Source organism: Pseudopipra pipra, chromosome 5, assembly GCF_036250125.1.
Source record: "Pseudopipra pipra isolate bDixPip1 chromosome 5, bDixPip1.hap1, whole genome shotgun sequence".
Classification (NCBI taxonomy): domain Eukaryota; kingdom Metazoa; phylum Chordata; class Aves; order Passeriformes; family Pipridae; genus Pseudopipra; species Pseudopipra pipra.
In genome coordinates this window covers 7424883-7449313 of record NC_087553.1, presented here as the reverse complement: position 1 = coordinate 7449313, position 24431 = coordinate 7424883, and the positions used below count along the sequence as shown (strand labels likewise).

At 45.4% G+C, this 24431-nt stretch overlaps 1 protein-coding gene across 1 annotated transcript; it reads left to right on the top strand.

The window, feature by feature from the left end:
• The first annotated feature begins 1301 nt into the window (after window positions 1-1301).
• LOC135414063 (potassium voltage-gated channel subfamily A member 6-like) lies at window positions 1302-23806 on the top strand. Its single transcript, XM_064654318.1, has 3 exons — window positions 1302-7839; window positions 8148-8234; window positions 21385-23806. Exon 1 carries the CDS (start codon window positions 1747-1749, stop codon window positions 3304-3306), a length of 1560 nt encoding a protein of 519 aa, XP_064510388.1. The 5' UTR covers window positions 1302-1746; the 3' UTR covers window positions 3307-7839; window positions 8148-8234; window positions 21385-23806.
• Window positions 23807-24431: the final 625 nt, after the last annotated feature.

The window sequence follows — 24431 nt, the reverse complement described above, 5'->3', positions numbered from 1 at the left end:
TTTTAAAGGATTTCTCAATAGTTAACCGTGAAAATGAATAAATCATAATTATGATTCAAATAATCCCAGGGATGAATAATTCATTCTAATAATTGAAAAACAAATTTCGGCAAGAAGCATTTTACTATTACAAAGGTAAACATCGATTCATGATTTTTTTTTTAAAGAAAAGGTGTATTCTCTGGGCAATTGTTTTTCCTTACCTCAATTATGTATAATATGAAACAAAAATATGCTTCCTTGTGAGACAGCCATCTTCACATAAAGGAGAAAATATGCTTCCTTTTACAACAGCCATCTTCAATGCTAATGAGTGAGAAATGAAAAAGGATTAAGTGACGTTTAAATCATATTCACCTCCTTGCTGAGGACAGAGCCAAACAAGGCAGCCACAGTCAGCTGGTCGAAATGTCCAGAGCCTGAACTGGGTAGTGCCAGCTAGTTTGGAGCAACTGGGAGGAGGGGTAAAGAGGGGAATGTTTTCCTCTAGATATGTGCTGCTATGAGATAGTGTAGGCTAAGGACATGGCTTGCAGCCAGCAAAGGCATCAGATACTATGATTATAAAAGCCTGGTTAATAATATTTAGCACTGAAAAAGGGCTTTCAAGTGAAAGACAGGCACTTGCCCTGGGAAGGATGGAAGCAGACTCTCCTGTTAGCCCCATTTTCGAGTTATTTCAATAGAAAGTACACGGTCGTGAGTTTCCCTGTGCTTTCAGAAGCTAAGTGTGACATGGATGGAGCAAGCCACAGGTTTCTAAAGCCAAAAGAGCTGGTAGTCTGCCTCTGAAATGCAGATTTGGCTCTCGGGGAGACTTAGTGCTGACTGGGTGGTGGTAAAAAATAAAAAAAATAATAAAAAAAAAATAAAAATAATAATAATAAAAAAAAAGCAAGCTCACCTGTTTGGTACCTGGGAGAAGGGGCAAACTCTATCCCCTGCAAATAAGAGGAAGGAAACTGCATTTACCCGTATCTTTCCCCCAGGTGCACTGTTTGCCGTGACAGGTTGTCTCCATCTGCGGATGGTCCGGTGCCACCGCCGCGCTTGCATCATGGCAATGACATTTATAAATGGAGGTCCGCGAGCCACAGGCATGGAGCGCCTGGCTCAAGGTCAACTCCAGCCTGCGGCAGGGACGGGAACAGCACCGAGGTCCGCCGGGTCCCACGGCCGAGACCTGAGCGCTGTCGGACAGCCCCCCTCGGGGGTTTGGCTGGAGGGGCAGGTTTCCGTGGTGGAGAGGTGGGGGGAGAAGGGCGGGGGCGGTGCCGCCCCTCGGACGAGCTGTTGAGAGGCGGCTGACAGGAGAGCTGCGCCCGGCAGCGCGGTCCCCGCGGGGGTCTCCCCGCAAAATCCGGCTGCTGCCGGGGAGAGGTGGGGCCGAGCATCCCCCGCCCGCGGGTTCGCGCGTGTGTGTCTCGCCGTGCTGGGTGCGCGCATCGCTCCGTCCCTGAGCGCGCCCGCGCGGGCGCTGTGTCTGCGTGTCTGTGTGTCTGTGTGTCTCCGTGTGTCTGCGTGTGTCTGCGTGTGCCCCTCCGTGTCACGCCGTGTGCTCGTGCCCCTCCCCGTCCCCCGGTGTGTGTGTGTGTGTGCAGAGCCGCGCAGCCCCGCCGTGCCCCCGGCTCCGCGGGAGGAGCCGCTCCGGGAGCTGCGGCCGCCCCGAGGCGCAACAGGCGGATGGCGGCGGGCGGCGGGCGCTGAAGGCGAGCGGGGCGAGGCGGAGGGAGCGGACCGGGCGGGATGCGGGCGGAGGAGCCGCTGGCGCTGGCGGCCCCGCGGGCGGGCGAGGCGGAGGCGGAGGCGCCGGGCGAGGAGCGGAGCGCCGGCGGCGGCAGCTGCTGCAGCAGCGAGCGGCTGGTGATCAACATCTCCGGGCTGCGGTTCGAGACGCAGCTGCGGACCCTCTCCATCTTCCCCGACACGCTGCTGGGCGACCCCAGCCGCCGGGTGCGCTACTTCGACCCGCTCCGCAACGAGTACTTCTTCGACCGCAACCGGCCCAGCTTCGACGCCATCCTCTACTATTACCAGTCCGGGGGGCGGCTCCGCCGGCCGGTCCATGTGCCTCTCGACATCTTCCTGGAGGAGATCCGCTTCTACCAGCTGGGCCAGGAGGCCATCGAAACCTTCCGGGAGGACGAGGGTTTCATCCAAGAGGAGGAGAAGCCCCTGCCCCAGCACCACTTCCAGCGTCAGGTCTGGCTGCTCTTTGAGTACCCCGAGAGCTCTGGGCCGGCCCGCGCCATCGCCATCGTCTCCGTGCTGGTCATCCTCATCTCCATCGTCATCTTCTGCCTAGAGACCCTGCCGGAGTTCCGCCAGGAGCCCAAGGGCGCCCAGCCTGGCTTCGGGGAGGCAGCACCGCTCGGCGACGAGGCGCTGCTGCTGCCGCCGCCGCCGGCCCCGAGCGGGACCCCGCCGCCCCTGCGCCCTGCCGCCGGCGCCGGCCCCTTCTTCACGGACCCTTTCTTCCTCATCGAGACCCTGTGCATCATCTGGTTCTCCTTTGAGCTCCTCGTGCGCTTCTTCGCCTGCCCCAGCAAGCCCGAGTTCTCCCGCAACATCATGAACATCATCGACATCGTGGCCATCATCCCCTACTTCATCACCCTGGGCACCGAGCTGGCCCAGCAGCAGCAGCAGAAGCAACAATCTGGGGGCAGCAGCAACAACGGGGGCCAGCAGCAAGCCATGTCCCTGGCCATCCTCAGGGTCATCCGTCTGGTCAGAGTCTTCAGGATCTTCAAGCTCTCCAGGCATTCCAAGGGGCTTCAGATCTTAGGGAAGACTCTCCAGGCCAGCATGAGGGAGCTGGGCCTCCTCATCTTCTTCCTCTTCATCGGGGTGATCCTCTTCTCCAGCGCTGTCTACTTTGCAGAGACTGATGACCCTGACTCCCTGTTCACCAGCATCCCTGATGCTTTCTGGTGGGCAGTGGTGTCCATGACCACCGTGGGCTACGGGGACATGTATCCCATGACCATTGGTGGCAAGATTGTGGGCTCCTTGTGTGCCATTGCAGGTGTGCTCACCATCGCCCTCCCCGTCCCTGTCATTGTGTCCAACTTCAACTACTTCTACCACCGAGAGACTGATCATGAGGAGCAGTGCCAGTATACCCACGTCACCTGTGGCCAGCAACAGTCACCCTTCTTTGAGCCTAAGAAGGGGGACAGTAACCAGTCTCTCAGCAAATCTGAATTCCTGGAAGCAGAAGACCTGGAGTCCATGAAATACTCCAACTTCATTCCTCCCAGTAACCAGGGTTTTAAAGAGAAGAAGATGCTGACAGAGGTGTGATCAGTTATGTTCTCCTGGGTCCAGACATGGAGCTGCGAGCTGCTGTACAGCAGCCTTCCTACAAGCAGCTGGATCTATTCAGCATTTACATGCCAGACTGTGAATTGTGATACCGTAAACAGAATGATTGTGATAATGGGCTCTTCTGTCCTGATTTGCTGTTTCTCATTACTGTGTGCGGCCAGAAACGTTCTTGCTTTATTCCGTGGAGTGCTAGCTGTCATCCCTGCTCCCCTGTGAATTTCTTTCTCTGCTTTTGAAGACTGCTTTTAACCCAACACTTGCTCTGAAACCAAGCATTGTTACTCCACTGGCAGAGAAGCCCTTGCCACTACTTCGGCTGAAGGATTCAGCAGAGTGAACAGTTTAAGGGGCCGCAAACATCTGGCTTAAGCTGTGCCCTTGGTTCCTGTGCCGGCGCGGTGCCCTTGGCTGTGGGATCGGTCACGCCTGCCATGCCATTGCCTTTGAATAATGGAAACGCTGCAGCCAGGAGCACAGCGAGCTCTGCAGCTGTAGGGGAGGGTCAGCAAGCAGATGCCTGCCTTCTTTGAAACCCTTGGCATGCTGAAGATGCTCTTTTTGGTTTGTGTTTCAAGAAGAAAAAAAAAAAGGTGCATGGATCTGAAGGCTCTTTGCTGCTTGTCACCGTATATACCATGTATCAAAAGCAGGCTTGTAGCAGTCAACAGTATTGGTGATGATTCTCTGTATTTTGAGCTTATCTCAGCCTTATTTATGCCAGTGCCCTGATGTTAATTGGCCTTTATAGTACCAACTTAATCTTCGTAGTGGTAAGTGCCTTCTGATGCAAGGCGCATTTGAGTAAATCCATTTGTTATCTCCACACAATAGCATTTAATAAGATGTACTTTGTGCCTCAGATACCCAGCTCTGTATTTGGGCATGTGAGAACAGTTGACTCCACTGCTTTTTTTACATTGAGCATTCGTATAGCTGAGGGAAGTTTGCATGGTAGTATTTTGTTGACAAGGCTGAAAAATTCTGACCACAGGCAGCTGCACCTGTGCTGTGGGAGGATCTCAAAGGTTTAACGACTCACAGGCATAAATTGCTTCAGGGTAAGTGTGTTAACATTGGAGACTGTGGTTACAAACTTCCCTAAGCTATCTGCACAAACCCAACGGTTTCAAATGAGGGGAGAAGCAACTAGCCTTGAAGGGATGCTTTTGCTGTATGACTGATCCAGCCAGTGTTTGGTGTTCCATGGATAGAAGGGACAGCAGTGTTTTTTGCACTGGGTTTCATGAGAGCAGTATATGCCAGCAATGATATGCATAGCTTGGCCTGCAGTGCTGGGTTTGCCAAGGTTTGTGTCTTAAGATGCACATTTTGCTTCTGAGATCATTGAATTAGTTTCAGTCAGCTCTGCCTTACATCGAACTTTAAAATGTTTCAGCTGCTGCCAGCAGGTGAAAAGGGGGAATGGATGCTTTCAGATTCTACTGGCAAATTTTTCTGCAAGGAAAAGCCTTTCTTGTTTGAAATCTAAGTGTATATTTTGCATTCACATGTCTGCATGTGTATGAAAGCAAAGGCAGCCGTTAATGCCTTGCATGATCCTGTATGATGTGCATATTAGAATGTACTCCATATTGCATGTGACGCATGGAATACATAAACCAGACATAATATCCAGGTGCAAAATACATAGAATGCATTTTATGTATTTATAATGCTTTTCAGCCATAAGACTGAGAATGCTAAAGGCATATCATAGAATCGTAGAATGGCCCAGGTTGGGAGGGACCTAAAAGATCATCTGGTTCCAACCCTTCTGCTGTGGACAGGGACACCTTCCACTAGATCAGGTTGCTCAGAGCTCCATCCATATACTTTAATATAGTTAGAACTGGCTGTGAGAAGGGATCTGTTTGCATCTTCATTACCCTGCCTGTTTTCAGTCATCTTGAGATATGGCTCCATGCCTAGAGTGCTTTTACTGTGGCCTCTCCTCATCTGGGCCCTGGTCATATGGTAGAAGTTGTTTGTGCAAATCCTGACTCTGCTCCGTTTCTCCAGAGCCCTGTTATCCTCTCCAAGGTTTTTAGCATGCGGGGATCTCCCGTGGGGTCAGCACACAACCATTGTATTAAAATCTCTGTTCTCTCTCTCTGAAATCAGGAGGAAAATGCCACTTGTGTCAGTCTGGGACATACAGGCGTGGTGTGGTGAGGGCTCATAGCTCAGAGGAGTGTGCCTGAATAATGTATAATTTCTCTTTGCTTCCTTGGGATTGAGGCAAAGGTTTGTGAAGCTCTGGGCCTTGGGAGCCATTCTGCATCCCTTGAAGAGTGTAATCAGCTGGTGGGTAAGTTGTCCTGGTGAATAAGTGGGACTGAGGAAGAAGATCAGCATGGTGGCATCTCTTGATTTTGTCTAAAAAGACCCAAGTCCAGGTCATTGAGTTTATTGAGTAAAAAGCTGGTGTTGTTGTTAGTTGTGTTTCAGGGTCACTATAATGAGATCTTTACTGTGAGGGCAAGAGAGGGACTTCCCTCCGAATTTCATGTTGCTGGAAACCAGCCAAAGAACCTGCTGTTTAAGAGGAATGTTTCAAGGCTCCTACCCTATCCTAGCAGAATGCCCATGTTTGGGGATATTTTATGCCTGAGTATATCAGCTGATAGAAGTTTCCCCAAAGGAAGATATAAAAAACTCAGGTTAAAACATAAGTTCGGGAGGAGTCATGAGACGCACGCTGAGCCTGTGTCAGAAAATTCCTGTGCTCGTTTCTTCCCTTCAGCCTGGCCCCATTGCCCCTGCCAGGCAGGAGCCCTCCCTGCTCAGAACAGGTTGTTCTCCTGACCAACATGACAGACATCTGGGCATGGAAACTCCGGCAAAAAAAGAGATTTCCTGTTCTCTGGTGAAATTCAGCAGTGAGTTTCTAGTGGGTTTTAAAAGTCCATACAGATGAGGGGCATGCATACCCAAGATGCGAAGAAGTTCTGTTGTAAACAGGCAGCTTTGTGCAGACTTTGTCATCCACATTTTTAATTTTTCAAAAGAAAGTGCATGTAAAAATGTGCAAAGCAGGAGTGGTGTTTGTTCCCTGGATTTTCTGCGTTAGAGCGAAGAGAAATGCAAAAAGCTAACAGAAGTGTGGAAATTGTAACCTTGGGAGTCATTTGGGCATGTAAATCCTTCTCTAAGCACCTCCTGAACTGCAGTGAAGTCCCAGAGTCATCAATAATCCCATATATTATAGAGCTTGTGGAATTTGATATTTTTATTAAGGTTTTTTGTTTTTTGTTGGTTTTTTTCTTTTTGTGACTGAAATGACATAGTGGCACCTGTGCCATCGACTTTACAGAGGTCTCATTGTCACCAAATCACAGAAATGCTTTCAAGAAATTTACCTCAAGTTCTCAGCCCATAGCACTCACCCCTGAATGTTCAAAATGCAAATCTGTCTTGTTCCTTCTGAAGCTATTTCCTTGTGAAGGTAGAGCACATCCTTGTGAAGCCAAGTAGGCACCTCCAGGGAGTTGTTTCCATAACAACCTCCCGGACTGTTTCTCTCTACGCTGTGACTGTGGCTACAAGCAAAAGCCCTCGTTGGATATTTTGTTTTCAGATATCAGCACCTCATCTTCACAGACATTTTCCTTGCTTCCTGAAGATGATCCCATCACCTTGTATCATGTACAACTTGTCTTGTCCAACTTCGGAAGGACAGTTACCAGCCTTTGAAAGAAGGGAGTGCAAACCTGGAGATGGGAAGAGATTTAACTTGTACACAGGGGGGGGTGGAGAGTGTGTGAAGGGACAATCTGAGCACTCAGTCAAGGAGCTGAGGGACAACTGGCCTGTGGATGTAGTGCCCAGTGAGGGGGAACACAAGCTAAAGCATCACATGAAAAGACCAGAAATTCCTCTTTCAACAGTCTCACTAGGAAATAGTTTTGCAGTAGAAAAGACTGTTGTTCCTTCCTGATCCCTTGGCTGGTTTGTGACAATCAGCTCCCCAGAGAATTTTCCCGCAGGATGTTTTGCACCAAAGCAGGACAGGGCAGAAATCATCTCCTTGGAGGTGGGGAAGGAAGAAAAAGAATTCTACTGAGGACACCATTTTTTAATCCACTTAAAGGACTGTTAGTGTGAAAGGCATGAAGACCCGTTTTGTGATATTTCAAGGTCTGCATTACCAGTAGATTCCTGCACTTCCTTCCAAGATGAAATTCCTATTCTGCTCCTGTGTGGAAAATGTTGGAATTCAGGATTTCTGAGCAATTTTCTGTTTGGCCCTTTTCTTTCATGGATAAAAACTCACTGCTACAGCAGCCATGGGGGTGAAGGTGACTGGACTTGGTGTTCTCTCCTTGGCCCTCTCGTTCAGTGTACAGAGATCCCTATGGAGATAAAGAAGAGTGAGTATAAAGGAAATTCAGGGCAGTAAGAGAGAGGGTAAGGACTGAAGTGTCTTCTGTACAGTGATGGAAAGAACAGCATCAACCCGGAAAGCAGAGGAATAAACAGCTCCAGCATCAGCTGCTGTAGCTAAAATAGGTAAGGTTTCTTTTTGTTCTATGAAATTAATGACTAAGAATTTCTTGAAACTAATGAGGAAGGATTTTATAATTAAGATTTGCAGCCTAAAGGGAGAATCTGGTTCTAGGTGAAGAAAGAAAGATAATTATAAACTACAAAAATATAGTATGAGCCAGATCCTCACCATCTGCTGATTCAAGCTGGCAAAACTCCTTTTAGTACAACTACCTTGGATTATATCGGGCTCCAACTTCAATCTTCTGCATCAAGTCAAAGCTTATGTACTGTTTGTTAAACTGCTTATTTTTGTTTGTTCTTTTCTTGAGGTCCTGTTTACACCAGGGAAGGATCTGCAGATTACAGCAGGAGTTAACCACAGCTTTCCCAAAAGTGCTCATCTGACTTGAGTCCAAGTAAGTCTACTGAGCTCCTCAGCAAAGTTAAGCTTCTCTTTAAAGTTTATATTGACAGAAATAAGAGCAGCAGCATTTTGTCTGTTTGTTTCTTAATGGTGGTAGTATGTGGAGAAATCCACAGGGAAGTTTAAGACTAAAGAAGATCCTGCCCTCAGTGGCAGCCCTGTAAGCACAAGATAGCGCTATTTACGTTGCTGTAAATGAAAGCACAGCCTTGAGCTCTTCATCTTGCTCTTTGAAGTTGCACTAGAGACAGATCCTATTCTGAAGACATTTGTAGCCATGCTATCAGCAGGTTCACAGTCTAATGCCTGAATTGCAGTCACCTGCTTTACACAGAAGGAGGGGAGCAGGTGTTTGCAGGATGAAAAGACTTAATCCCCTGATGAAAGGAACCTGTGAATGCTGAATGTCCTTAGCTGCCACCAAAGACAGTTGGTGAGGAAATTGCCTGCTAGCTTCAAGAAGGAGCTCTTCTTTTGGAGGGTCAGGTCCTAAGTAACACACAAGCCTTGCCAGGGAGATAAATCCAGAAAAATGGGTTTTTTTGGGAAAGCAGACAGAGACTGCGCTAATTGTTTTCAAGTGTAGCTTATGCTGTTAGTACCTGTTAATTCCACATGCTTTCCATGGGTTTTCCTGTGATCCGGGGAAGTCTGTTTGGGGCTTGTTGGCTGATACAAGAGCTTGCATAGCATAGCATAGTTTTACACTGTGGGAAACACATGCCTGTGATCAGTGTGGGTTTTACATTGCCAAAGCATAAATGTTCACTGATAAACTCTCACCATTGGGAATATCCATGTTGTCTGTAGTGCAAATTAATAAGAGGGACTGAAGCAATGTGCAAGTACTTCTTAGTGAAAAGAAAGACAGGATTTACAGAAGAGAAAGTGCTCATCAACTTCCATGGTCACCCCAAATACTGAAGCTGTGTTGACTATTTATTAGAGACAAGATCTATGGGAAACTTTTGTCTTATCCTTGAAGATTCAGTAAGTCCTTCTTTGGTTTTATTTTCACTAAGATATTTATTCAGTGGTATAAAGTTTTGGAAGGCTTTTAGTCAAAAAATGTCGTAAATCACAAATGTATCCATTTAATTACCAAATTCAGCTGTTGTTTGTTTAAAGAAAACAGAGGTCTCAATTCTGCTCTCTACTTAAGGTTAGATAAATACTTTCTTAAGAATATGAGTGGTATGACTCCTAATTTAAGTGTGAGAGAAGAATCAGGCCCAAAGAAGAGGACTGTAAATGCAGATGACGAGAGTAAATCTCTTCAGGTATTGCAGGTACACATTCCATTCACCTGAAGGGTTGTATACAATTTTACACTGACAAAAGGTTTAGTTTTTAGACTACATATTGGTGTAGTACTGGTGTACATATGTATATGTACTGGTGTACATATACTCCAGTATATGTTGGTGTATACTCTTACATTCTTTGGAAGGAAATTAAATGGTATTTTACAAGAAAACTGGAGCATTACCCTCTCTTCTTGCTGCTCCTTGATGCATCTGTTGTTTTCAATTAGCTTGATGGCATCCATTTTCAGAAAGCAGATGCTGCCCTCTTTTACACGGGTGCAATTCTGGAATAACTCCACTGACGTCAGTGAAGTGACTCCAAATTTATCCCTGTTGAAAGCAGAACTGGACCACAGTCCTTTTGTCTGCGTGTCTGCTATGGAGCCCTCAGGAGGGTGTGCCGTTGTCACACCATAAGGTGGAGGCAAGTGCCTGCGTGCTGTGCCATGCTCAGCTCTTTTGTATCCTTGACATCACACTCACGTGCCAGGGCTGGGGCAGAATCCAGGCTAGTGAGAGGTTTGTGTGGTCATCAGGTTCCTCATGCAGAGTGCTGGTCCTAAATTCTCGACCGTTCTCCCATTCCAGCTTGCATTGGCTTCCTCTTGCTTGGATGTTTTCTGTGTGGATACAGAGTGTTTTAAACCGCAGAAATGTGATTGCAAGTCTTAAATAATATAACAACAGAAGGGTGGCAGAGGTAGATGTGGAGACAAACTCTACCCCTCCTACAGGTTTTTGCTGTTAGAGCTACGTGAAAATTGCTGCAGTCATGGTAGGTTGGCTGTACATCTGCTGGTTTCAGAGTCTCTGTTTTGAGGGAATACTAAGTTTAAACAAATTGGGCTATATCTTTCCTGCTCTTAACTCTTTGGATCTTGGTCGTGCCTTCCCTGAAACTGGACAGCAAGCTTCATATGCTGTACAGAAAAATGCTACATGGGATGGGAGAGGTCAGGGTTAATAGAAAAAAATAGAGGCATAGAATCACAGAATGATTAGGGATGGAAGGGACCTTAAAGATCATCTAGTTCCGTGGGCAGGGACACCTTCCACCAGATCAGATTGCTCAGAGCCCCATCCAACCTGGCCTTGAACACTTCCAGCTTCTCTGGGCAACCTGTGCCAGGGCCTCCCCACCCTCACAGGGAAGAAGTTCTCCCTACTATCCAATCTAAAGCAATGTAGTGGTAGCCATTGGTTGTTTCTGGTTACTAGCAGCGTGGCTCCAGTGTCAGCTCCAAGACTTCCTTGAATTAAGGTAAATGTCATGGATACACTAGTGACAGAAGGGATGTCCCAGTGCTTTGGCTGTGGCTGAACCAAGCCAGTTGTTCTTTTCTGAGCTGGAAAACCTACCCAGGTAAAAAAGTTCTCTGAGACCAGAATGCTTTTACAGCACAGTCTGACTTGCTAGGACGTGTCATTTTGAATTCTGAACTCCTCCTTTTTCCATTCAGCTGGTCATCTTTTAGGAACTTTTACTTGGAGAGTAATAGGGGGAAAAAAACGGAAAGGGGAAAAATCCACAAAAAATTATTACTGAAAAATTTCTGGGTGAATTGAGAATGGAGGGAGAAGTCACTATCTGGAATGTGCTATAGCTCCCCTCCTTACTTATCTTTTTCTTGGCTCTTTAAAAAAACCTCAAACCTGTGCAGATTTTTGAAGTGCCATTAACACTTAACTAAGGGGTTTTCAGAGAAGATGAGTTGGGAGTTCTTTGCATGGTAACCACTAATCAACATTTCCATAGAAGATGCCTGAATACACATTGATCAAGCCAGCTGCAGCTGTGACAAAGCTGTGATGGAGTTTGGAGGCTGGTGCATCTTTCCATCCCCAGTCACAGAACCTACGTAGCAGCAAAAAACACCCACTGGTACTTCTTGCTCTGGCATTTCTGCTTATTAGTAATTTCAGCAAAAAGAGATGTGAAGCTTTTCTTTAGTTAAGGGACCTCTTAATGAGGAAGGTCTTGGTAATTAAATTCTAGATTTGGTGTCAAGGGGACAGTCCCCACTACTGTCACAGGGCCTTTGGATGTCCCACATATCTCAGTGCCTTGGCAATAAAACAGGGCAGTATTAGGCTGTTTAGTTTCTTTTTCCTAAACCATTTAGACATGGAGATCTTTTTGAGTATGTCCCATCTCTTCCCTAGCACCTAGATGATGTCAGGCATGGTAAGGATCCCCTCCTCCTCAGGACACAGTGTTGTGTTACTGCCATAACAGGAGTAACGAGCAGATGGACAATGAGGATCAAAGAAACGCAGGAAGATATTTGGCCCTGTGTGTGAGACTTGTGTAATACCCAAATGCTAATAAGTCCTGCTCTGTTGGCTCTGATTTCTGTTTTTCAAATCATCATCATGGCTGGGCTTCGCAAACGAAGATTTGGGAAGGGCTCTACCCACATTTGCTACAAGCACACTGGTGGCTAAAAAGGCCAATGCAAGATAGACACATCTGGTTGCAAAAGGCACAGCAGAAAGACTCCTTAGGTGGTATCGACAAGACACGGTTCTTTCTGCATTGTCTTTTCTCCTCAGAGTGACCCTGCGTGCGTTCTCAAAGGAAGCAGCAGCGTTATGGGTGGTGTGTCTCCAGACCTTCCAGTTGGAGGCCAGAGTAGACCAGTGATGATGAAGTTTTTCAAATACTTCAAATACAAAATACTTGGTGCAACCCCCTTTATTTGTGACTCTCCGTTCCCTTCTGGGCTGCCCTGTGAATTAGAAGTGTGCAAAATATTTCTGTGTGACAAATGGCCCAGAGCTGACTTACTGTGAGGTAAATTGGGAGCTCATGGAATGCTCTGTGGAGATAAGAGGCTGATATCAACTTCTCATAGCTAGTTCAAGAGGAGGAAATTCGAGCAAGTTTTTCTCTTAGACCTCATAAGTTGGTATCAGGGACCACGGTGGTAAAGCAGCAGCATAAGATACACTGGAGATGGGAGGAGTTCACAAGCTCTTTCAGAGATTTGTATCAACTCTCCAACTGCTGGTACTGAGCAGTGAAATCTGCACTTTGAATCTGGCAAGATGGTTTTTTTCCTGCAGATTTTCATTGGCATTGTTAGGAACTAATCCTCCTAAATACTTTGCTGGTTTTTCTTCCTTTATGATCTTTCAGAGGAATAGGAGGATATATAGAATAGCAATTATGGCTCTTCATGGTTTATATTTAGTCATATATTGGTGATTCAGAGACAAGCATATGTAAAAAGGCCCAGATGAATCCTCTTGCAAATTGCTTTCTGTCCTGTAGCACATTTAGGTGCCTGAGTCTTTCATGCAAGGCATGAGTCTCACAAAAACCTTATGTTTTTGGAGAGGGACTGTTGCCATGTCTTTGTGCCCACCATGATGCATGAGGAGTTTTTTTTTGATGGCTGAAATATTTTAACAGTCCTACTCATGCAGAGACTTGGTTTCAGGCAAATGGAGGCAAATTCTCACATTTTTCTTCTGATGCCAACTAGGCAGTGTGGTACAGGGTGCTTTAGAAGCCTTTATTTTTTCAGATGGTCAATTTTCATTATGGTTAGGAAACAAGACCTGTTTATCCTGGAAATCCAGTGTTTTAAAGCATAACAGAAGTTTCTATTTGAGTATTTTGAGTTTTGACTGTCAGATCTGCCCCAGCACCACACCAGTCTGTGGGTAGGCTGATGCTCACTGGCACATCCTGGGTCTGGATCTGGTATACATCTGACATTTCATTTTTCCTGTGCCTCAATTCCCCTAGCTGCAGAAGGGAAATAAAATCTTTCTCTCCTCAGCATGCAGTTGGGTGTTCATCAGTGATAAGGTTCTATGGGAACAATTAGTGTATCCATTGGTAAACTTACTTGTCTTCAGGTAATGCAAATGACCATGTTTTTCCTATAGGGAGTCACAAGCAGATGGTGTGAGGCAGGCTTGGGAAATTAGGATCACAGAATGGCCTGAATTGGAAGGGATCTTAAAGATCATCTCATTCCAATCCCCCTGCCATGGGCAGGTTCACCTTCCACTACACCAGGTTGCTCAGAGCCCCATCCAACCTGGGCTTGAACACTTCCAGGGATGGAACATCCACGTTCTCTGGACACCCTGTGTCCTAGATGTTCAGCTGGGGCAGCTGGTTACTGTGGGAACTCTAGGGAGCTTCTCTGTAAACCTGTTTCTGATTTCACATGGTTGTAACTTCCATAAAGGGCATCATTATTTTCACAGCTGGAAACAGGATAAATGGGATGTTGACCCTCTTTAATTGACCCTCAGTTACATTGCCTCTATTAATAGTATCTTTTTAGGAAGAAATTCTTTACTATGAGTGTTGTGAGGTACAGAAACAGATTGCCCAGAGAAGCTATGGCTTCCCTATCCCTGGAAGTGTTCAAGGCCAGGTTGGATGGGACTTTGAACAACCTGGTCTAATACAAGATGTCCCTGCCCATGGCAGAGGGTTGGAAGATGATCTTGAAGGTCCCTTCCAACCCAAACCATTCTGGGATTCTGTGAATATTTCCCTATGCCTCTTTCCGTGGTTTCTGTCAATAATCAGAAGCCTCACTACTGGGTATTCAGGCAACTACAGTGGGAGTATAAATACTTAGCTAAGCAGCCAGGCAGTCAGAAGATACCATAAATTCACACTCCCAGAAATCTGGTAGAAGACAGCACTTAAAATAATGTCTGTTAAAGGCTAAACACACCATGGACTTTGGGAAGTTTTTTTTCTGGTGAAACAGTTGGACCAACAGTGGAGATCCGAACTTATCACTTGTATTTGCGTGGCTGTTTTTGATCACAGTCCTTGTGCCCAGGTGGCTGTTGCTCTGCTGGTCCTGGAGCGTGTGACCTGCACCCTGCCACCTTCATACACACCTCCAGGCGTGGAGTCCACCAAAGCAATGCCTTCCACTCGTGGTGATTTCTTTTAACTCCATGACTCCGTCAAAGCATGGCAGCTTTCCTATAAATTCGTACAGTTGCTTTGGGTTTGTTAATGTTTTATGGTGCCAGCCTGATGTGCCTCAGCTGCAAGGGCAAAATTAAATATTGCTGGATATGTGGTACCAGAGTTAAGCCATGGGGAGGAACAGAGAGAATGAGAAAGCCAAGCTGAGCCAGAGGAACCCTAGAGACACTTGGGAGGAGGGGAGAAGTAAGGAATGGAATGGACTATTACCACTGCCACAACCATGGTAGAAGTTTCCTTGTCCTCAGGGCCCTTTTCCACATTTATCATCATCCAATCCTGGCTTCCCAACACTTGGAGAGAAGGCAGGACCATGGCTGTTTTGCTGTCCCTCAGCAGGCCGTTGTCCTTGGCAACTGTTGTCTTTACCTCTGCTGCAGACCCAGCTGTAATGTTTTGGTGGTTTTTTGTGTGCTGGTTTCCTGGGTACACTGAAAAAAAGCATTTAAAACAGCAGTGAAGATAAAACAGATGAGGATTTAACAAGGGCTAGCAACTGAAGTTAAAGCTGATAAGGAAAGTTGGATTCAAGTTGAGTAAAACTCAGGTTGCTTCATCTTCTCAGCTACTTTAAGCTGAAATAATTGACCTTCGTGATCTTTTTCAAAAATTTTAATAAGGACAAGCATATCTTGTTGAATTTTAATTTAAAAAATCATTGACTCTGCAGTTCTCCCAGAATATTTCTCTTGAAGGGATGCTTTGTGAATCAAGGGAAAAAACTAAGCCCTGTGTCATAGGCTCATCAAACGCTGATGAGAAGGCTTTGAAATCTGATGCACAGCCCAAATTTTAATATCTGTGGTTTGGCTCCACAAATGGGAAAGGATTGGAAAACTGTGTGGATGCTTGAACAAGAGTGTATGTGCCAAGTGTGTCCATGAATGTGTGTGTAAAGGCTTGTTGGACAGTCGGTACTGGAAAGCTGTAGGCTACAAAAACTACAAGTTTTTGCAGTGATCTGAAGTAAAATGCAAATGGTGTGGTAAATAGCAAGGTTATGAACTGAAGTTGGTTTTATATAGTACTTTGAACACACCAAGTGTGTTGTGAGCAATAGCTGTTCATAGAATCATAGAATAATTAAGGCTGGAAAAGACCTCCAAGATCATAAAGTCCAACCTTTGACAGGTCACCTTGACAACCAGCCCAGAGCACTGAGTGCCACATCCAGTCATTTCTTGGACACCTCCAGGCACGGGGACTCTGTCACCTCCCTGGGCAGCCCTTTCCAGTGCCTGACCACCCTTTCAGTGAAGAAATTCCTTCTGATGTCCAACCTGAACCTCCCTTGGCACAACTTGAGGCCAATTCCTCTTGTCCTGTCCCTTGTTCCCTGGGAGCAGAGCCCGACCCCCACCTGGCTACAACCCCCTGTCATGGAGTTGTAGAGAGTGAGAAGGTCTCCCCTGAGCCTCCTTTTCTCCAGGCTGAGCCTTTTCTGGGGATAAGATTACTGTTGTTAGTCAAGCAAAATGCCCACAGGAAGGGAGGTGATATTTCTGGGCAAAGACAAGCACCAGCATGGGAGAATCCGTAGAATTACACTGAATTCTGGAAAGCCTGAAAATTCAAAGGAAGAACCTGCAGCATGAAAAAGTCTGCATTGTACTGACTGTTGCTGTCAGGAAGTGCCACTGAGAGCCCGTGAGGAGTTTGTGGGGTGTCACAGTGCCATCCTGTGGGCCATGGAGGTATGAGACAAGCCAACACCTGGATGTGTGACCTGCACTGGGATAGGGTGTTGGCAGTGGTGGGTTTGGCCATTGTCGTGGTTTCACCCCAGCCAGCAGCCAAGCCCCTCCCAGCCGCTCCCTCACCCCACCACCAGCGGGATCAGGGAGAGAACTGGAAGGGCAAAGGCCAGAATGCTCCTGGGTCGACGTAGACAGTGTAATAGGGAAAGGAAAAGCCATGCACACAAGGAAAGCAAAACAAGGAATTCACTGCTTCCCATGGGCGGGCAGGTGTTCAGCCATCTCTGGGAGAGCAGAGCTCCATCACGCCTGACAGTGACTTGGGATGACAAACACCATCACTCCAAACATCCACACCTTCCTCAGTCTTCCTCCCACTGTATATACTGACCATGGTGCCATACGGTCTGGAATATCCCTTTGGTCAGTTGGAGTCACCTCTCCCAAATGTGTCTCCTCCCAACCCTCCGTGCAGCTCCAGCCTCCTTGCCAGCATGGTGGTAGGAAAAACAGAAAAGGCCTCGTCTCTGTGCCAGCACAACAGAAAATGTCTCTGTATTATCAACCCTGTGTTCAGCACAAACCCAAAACGTGGCCTCATACTAGTCAGTATGAAGAAAATTAACTCTGCCCCAGCCAAAACCAGCCCAGCCATGAAAGTTCCACTCACATGTGGAGCATCTTCTGCCTCAGCATTTAAAGTTTTTAATCCCTTTCATTTGCTACTACAGATCTACCTAAATAGTCAGTGCTGGGGTGTGCCATGGACCCTCCACAATGTTCATGCAGGTTTACACCCTGGCTGTGCAGAAGCAGGACTTAGGGGCAGAAACCTCCCCTGATAACAGAGAAACCTTTTTTTTTTTTTAAGATCAGTGTGGACTGACTCTTTCAAGACATGAGAGAGGGAGAGCAGCTTCTTTTTGTGCAGTGAGCATGACCCACAGTGCTGGGAGAGTCCCCTTGCCACCAGGCATCAGAGGAGGCTGGTGCAGGGGCACAGTAGGATGCTGTCCTTGCTGCTGAAGCTCTGTGGGACATAGGGTTAATGATGCAGAAGAGGAAGTCTGACTCCAGAGTACTCCTTGGAGAATGGAATGAGACCTCCTGCTCTTCACTTCTTCCTTCTTTCCTGGGTGAGAGTTTTGCCACTGGTAACGTGGTGGACCTGCCTTGTTTTGTCATTCTACCAGTGTTCTTTTGTCTCCAGAAGTTTGGAGACGAGAGCTGCTTTGGTGGCAGCTGAGGACAAGCATTTGGCCTTGGACTGGATTTAGACACGTAAAACAGAATGGAGGCGGGACTTGGCCACATCACCCATTTTCTGGAGAAAGTCAATATAGTCTTTGCACAGTGTCATTAAATCCAACAATGTCCTTTTTGGCTGTCAATGTCGGAATTAAACACAACATGTGCTTGAAAGTCGAGATTCTTCAAGGGAGTTCCAGATGGCTCCCAGGGAGAGAAGTGTGAGCTGCATATGGCCAGCCCTGTGTTGGGGTTAAACTGGAGATTTAATTTGGGGAGGGATAATGGAGTTTTGGGGATTCCCCTGAATGTTTTGATTCACTCAATCAAGCTAAAACTACCAATCTCACATGAGGCAGTTCTGCATCTTTCCACTTATTTTATTTCCAGCTGATTTTATGTGTCCACTGCATCAGTGTCCTTTACTGTAGCAGGACATGGAAGGAGTTCATCCTCTCATTAGAAACTGCTCAATACACAACTCTGTTGGTCTTTTCTGCTTTTCTGTTTTAAGATGGGCACTATAAATACACTGGATCTGATCTGTTTAATCATCTCTCCCTTATCTTTGCACAGTGTAATAACCTGACTGCGACACGGGTCTGTCAAAATGAAAGCAAGTAAGATTTGCTTCAGTGGAGTTACATCCACTTGAAATAACTTTCCTCACATCTTTGCTATCCCCAGAAACACTCAAAGCCTGAAATCATTCTCAATTAACTTGCTAGGAGTTGTTCTTGTTTGTAGATCTCCCTCTTACTTGCACGTAGAATTTAAATGGGATTGGATCTGTCATCACTGAGAAGGATTCAAGGATCTTCCACGTTAGCAGGAGTCAGTTCTGTGTTAAACATGAATCTTTTCAAATCATAAATGTAGAAGGTGTCTGAAATGGGGTTGAAAAATTGCCCAGGTGAGTTTACATCCCATTCCAGAACATAATCCATTTTTTTCATGTCACTGGTCTCAGAAAGCCTCACTGAGGAGTGAGGAGCCATTTACTATGAATTCAGGCATCAGTATCAGACTCTCAAAATTAAGGGCAATAAGGGATAGAGAAATGTGTCCCCCAAATAAATCCCTTGCATCCCTCTACGTATATGTGAGGTCCACCTTGTAAAAAATGACAGCAATGTAGTAGGTTTTGTTTCTGTGCAGGACCTGCTTTCTGAAATTCAGTCCCTGGCCACTTTGGAAATTCTTGGTTTAGGTTTGCACTTTACATTAAAATAGTATTTAAAAGTAAGTAAGCAATAACAGTGATGAGTAAGTCATAGGCTGGCAAGGAGTACTTTGGTATTTCATTTGTCTTATGCTTCCTGTTTTTCTTCATGTCCATTCCTTTTAAATGCTTGATTGCTTTTACATTTATAGAATTATAGACATAGAAAAATCTTCTTTGATCCATCTGCCATTCCTCTGGCCCATTCAAAGCCTTTACTATTGCTGTGTGAGTGATAGTAATCATTATTTTAATCATTAGTTTAACGGTGCCTTCCTTCAAGCACTATTATAAACTTGGATCTAGTCTCTGATTTCATGTCAGTCCTTCACTACTGTGATGTGTAAGCTAAACCCTTGCTTATATGACAGGTTTAAAATGTGAGTTTTTCTGTCCTGTGGCTACCCTGTTTGGGTTTTTCCCAATATTTGCATTTTTAAATGATTATGTGTTATACTATAACTGAGTATAACAGCTCTTTCATACTTTCTAAGCCGTTTGCAGACATCTGCTTAATGCTGTAGTGTTTGATCCCTGTAATTCCTTTTTTTTATAGAACAGATGACAAAAGATGGTACAGAAAAATTTGGGCTTTTTGATTTACAAATACTTCAAGAAATTTTTTTTCATGCCAAACCCGAAAACCTTTTTATGTCATTCCTCTTTTTATCTACTGAGACCCCATTTCTTTTGCTATTGATTTTAAGTTTTGCACGACCCTTACTTTGAACAGGCAGATGACATTATATGCGATACTTGCAGTGCAAGAGGAGTCTTGTTTACTGCCAAAGAGCATTTGCAAACCGTAAAGGAGCAGGAATCCTCTCCCTGTAGATCAGGATTTTACAACTTCTAAGCATTTGTTGGATTATTAATATCCACGATGCATAAAAGGAGATCCTCGATATCACATAATGAATATTTAGACTCTTGTCCTCTCCCCTTTACCAGTGGAACATCTCTGCTGACTTTGGGGAAGATCCACATCAAATACATCAGTGTAAAACTAAAACTAGAATCAAACCAAAGACCGCTGGGATTGTTCCCTCTGCAGGAAAATCCAGGGATTTGTCATAGGTTCAGTTAATGTAGCTGTTGCAAACATCTCGCTCTGCCCCTGAGTTATGTGATGGGGTCTCTGACTTACCAAACTCCAAGCAATCATTGGGATCCAGAGTTACTGCTGCTCTGAATCTTTTGAGAACTGTGAACCAGCCTTAGCATCTCAATTTGTTCACTCTCTGTAATCCCTGGATTGAAAACTTTCCAGCATATAAATCCACAGGAAAAAGCTAACATGAAAGAGAACTCACTGAGGGAATTTTGCTTTGAAGATCAGCATTATATTTAGCCTGTAAAACAGAGATTTCTGTGAACTCAAAGGAAACAGGCCATACATTTTGTTGGTAGACCTGGCTTTTTTTTCCCTGAGAAAACTTCGTGAGGAGCAAATGCATTTTACAAATTCTTACTTGTAATATCTTGCACATCTTTGTGTATCTGTAATCACTGCTTAAATATGTACCTTCTGTGTGAGTGTGAATATGTCAATATATATTTATATAAGGATACGTATTTATATATTTTATGTGCTTCTGACATTTTCTCCTTCTGAATCTAGATAGAGCTTTTGACAAATTTCCTTCACTTAGAAGGCTTCTCCAGCCTCTAATGCTTCTCCCACTTCTTTCTGCTCCTTTGGGCTTTGGCAATGTTACAGCCAACCTTCTGGCCCGGGGTATGCTTTTTATAGCCTGTTCCTTTTCTTTTTCTGGCTACTTGAGTCCTTGTCAAGCAGTAGCAGGAGTTGCAGCAGCACAGGGAACTAGAAAGTGCATGATTTTCATAGTGGAATAAGCTGCTTTGATGCTCCTGCACTGAGTGAGGAATGGAATTGTCTTTGTAGAAAATACTGCATAAAACCAGTTATGTTTTATCTTTCTCCCTCTTTTGTTGTTGAGGACTGCTGATATTTTTCATAACTTATTAACAGCCCTGTAGGTTCCATGTGTAACCAGCACAGATGGACTTAGATGCAGCTAGAATGGATTGCGTGAAAGCGTGGCAATGGAGAAGTCTCTGAAGAACAAAAGGTTCTTGCAGACCCAACCTGTTTTCCATCTGTTGCCTAATAAATTGTTTCAGATCTGATTTAGAATAATAAAGTAAACATTTTCAATTTTAAATTCCCTCTCTTGCTCTGAGAGACTTCCCTGACATGGAGGAGAGGGGCTTATGAGCCAAATCGTTAATATAGATCTGTCTCAAAAGGACTTAAAATTAGACACCAATGGCTGTGGGAATTCCCAAAGTCCCAGTTACAGTAAAAGTCAGACCTTATGTCTCCGTGCTTGGAGAGCATAGCACTGCAATGCATCCTAACAAACTTTGTAACCTTCTAATGTATGAAAAATGTATTTCGTCTCCTGCAAGAAGAGAGATGTATAATTCCCAGCAGCCGCAAGGAAAAATCGCCCCCAAAACCAATCCCACTAGGCATCAAAGAAATGTAGCACTTTCTGTTTTAGCCAGCTGCAGTAATGTTGACAAGATATCTCGAATTCAGTCCTTTCAAACGTTCTCCTTAGGAAATGAACCCTTAGGTTGACGTGTCTTGACTGTGATCCGTGTAAAATAACACCTTTGTCTTGGGCATTTTTTCTTAACGCAAAGCTTTTTTTATTTTTCCTTGCTAGGCTGGATTCTGGATGCTGCAAGGCTGTCAGGATGCTGCAAAAGAGGTGTTGCATCTTCCTACTGTAGAGTTGGTGATGTTTCCCTGTGTGCAGGGAATCCGACCTTTATGGACAGGAAACTGTTTTCCTTGCTTTGCGATTTTCTTGGTGCTGTTGATTTTGAAGGGGTCAACACTCTCAGTTCAGAGAAACTGAAACTAGATGTGAACAGGGATTGGAGGAAGGAGGCAGGGAGAATCCCCTACAAGATTCAAATGTGTCTCATTTCTGGGAAAACCAAATAAAACAGGATTCAACTGCAGCAATTTATGAGCTGTTCGTCAAAAACCCCAGACAAGCACTGAGTTCTGTGGGAAGCTGGAAATGACACAGGACATCTCCAAAAGACTCTGTTGTTGAAACTTCCTTTAAACTTTTTTTTTTCAAGTGGAAGATCCAGACCTGGCAAATGGGTAAGGTCATCCCTTAGAAGAGCTCTCTCCAGAGAATTGAACAAGTCACCGAAGTCTGTCCGTTTGTCTGCCTGTCTTTTGCCCTCGGGTTACTGTGCTTTTTAAAACTGTGATTTCATAGCTCAGATAAAAGGTAGGTATTTCACATAGCTCTACAGGTAGCAATCATCCTGTTCATGCAAAATATCTGCTGTGTAAGGGATGGGCCCAAACTAGAGGTGTTTCTCATTTACCTACAAAGCGTCTTGCCCAGTGTATGTACAGTCAGTTCTTGTGAACATGTGAGTCCATTGCCTGCTCTAAAGGAGTTAGTGACTTAGTTTCAGTGGTCATAGAGATTTTCACCAAAATAGCGCTGTTTGTGGTAGTCTTTTGTGTGATTTAGAAGACACAATAGCCAGGCAGTTCTGAAATTATGATATAATTGTACTCAGCATTCCCAGAAAATGCTCTGAAGTTTTCTGCTGTTGCACCATTGTGATAAGAACCTCTGTTGCTTTTCAAGCTCCACAAGTCCATGCTGTGCTGTGCTGAAACTGCTTGAAAACCCAGTTAGGATTGAAAAGGGAAGGGCAGAGAGGGATGCTGTGGCCTGGAATTCCCTCCCTTTGGCAGTGGCAAAGGTCAGTCATGCAGCCAAATTTCCATAACCACATGTGGATCCACCCTGTGTGTGTTACCAGTTCTCTGCACAGGAGAGTGGGAGGATGGGTAGAAAGAATTGATTCTGGAAGGGGAGAGACTGAGAAGAGTGGAGTAAGCAGGATGACTGGGATTTTCAGAAGTTAGTCTGATGGATGCTGGGCACTGAGTTCCCTAGAGCTATTTATCAATAACACCCTCTCTATTTTCATGAGTGACGTTTAGCCTGTCTGGCAGTTCTCACAGTCAATGTGTGAGGGAAAAGAGGTAGAAGGCAGTTCACTCTGCTTTGGCAGCTGTAACAGGCTGGGCTGTAATACCTGAGGGTTTGAACTCTGACAAGCTGTGACATCCTGACTACCTGTCAGGTTCACAGAGGCTTATAAAAGAAACCCTGAGCTGCCAGATTAAAAGTTGCTTCTGGAGCAGGTCTTCTGAGTAGTCCTGAGCGTGGATGTGAGGCTGTGGTCCTTAGGCAGTGTGTACTCCATGTTCCCAAGAGACCTACTCTATGTCTTAGTGCCGGCCAGCTTGCACTGTGGGACTTCTCTGAGTCTCTGTGTATCCTGATCTTGCCATGTGGCTGACAGTGAGTGACCAGAGCTGCCATGGACAGCAAAGGCAGTTGTCTTCAGAGTCAGCCTAGGTGCAGGCTGCCTTTGGAAAAGCATAACTATCCTGCAGAAGCCCATGGATACCCCTCAGGCACACGGCACACCGGTCAGAGGCTTTAGACCATGCTGTGTGCCCACACAATCAGCAGGGGTGATAGTTACAGGATTGCTTTGCTTTTGCTGTGAGACCTGGTTCTGATGCATTATTTCAAGGAAGACAGTTGGAATTTGCAGGCCAGACCATGTGGTGAAATAAGTAATTCCAGCTCCCTTATTGGAGCTGCTTGATAGAAATCTGGTTCAACATTTCTGAGCAATTGTTGATGGTGGGGTTTTTTTGTTTGTTTCAATGAAAACCTGAAGCCTTTCCAATAGAGAACGTGAGGTGTAGAGAATTTTTTGATGGAGCACATGCTTCAGGCTGTTTGCTGGATTCAGGCTTTGAGAATCCAAGTTCTTTGTAGGCAGTCCCACACACAGTGAGAGAAGAGGTTATTAGGCTTGGAAGTTGATCAGGGAGATGGGACTCAACTGAGCTTTGAAAAGCAATCATTGTCCTTATTGATGGTGCCATAATATGTGCTTGACTTAAACCCAACCTTGCACAGGCAAGAACCTTTTAAGTCATGTAATTAGATATCTGTGGTTGTTCCTACCAGTGTGATCCAGTGTTGAATAGGCTAGAACATATGAATAAAATCAGTATTTTTTAAAGTGTGCTGTGTTTTCTTCGTCAAAAAGACTGGCTGCCCTCTTGGACTTTATTGTGTTCATATGAAATATTTGATGTGAAATTAATGCAGCTTTCTTAGGACAGTCCACGTCCACTTGCAGAAGTGCACCTTTTCTTCCTCAGAGGTGATTGCTGCAGTCCTGCACTGTCCTGCTGCCACTGAGCTGACCTGGGCACTTTCCAAGAGAGCTATCTTGCTCCAGCAAGTTCACCACCTCGGGAATGCTCAATGGCAGTCTCCAAATTAACTCCTCACATCTTTTTCTTGCTTCTTGACTTGGAAGCCACAAAGGTAAGTCCATGTATGTGGCATTTAGCCACTGGGGAGACATTCTGTCTGCCATGCAGTCACACTGGAAGAGGTCAATGAGACAAGAGTCAAGGAAAAAGCCAGACCCTGTTTCCCCCACTGGATGCACCAGTCTGTGTCCTGCTGAAGGAATCAAGGGCAATGGTTCATGCACAGAATTTGTTTTCTTTTACCTTGACACTGTGACAGCACTGTTAACCAGTGAGTACATGTGCTTGTCTGCTCCCTGTCACTTATCCAAAGCCACGACTGTCTCTAATCCTTGAGCCCTGGATGCTCTCACTGTCACATTTGAG

What these genes read in the sequence shown, in the direction of transcription:
- LOC135414063 (XM_064654318.1), top strand. Translation starts at nt 1,747, where the DNA reads ATGCGGGCGGAGGAGCCGCTGGCGCTGGCGGCCCCGCGGGCGGGCGAG.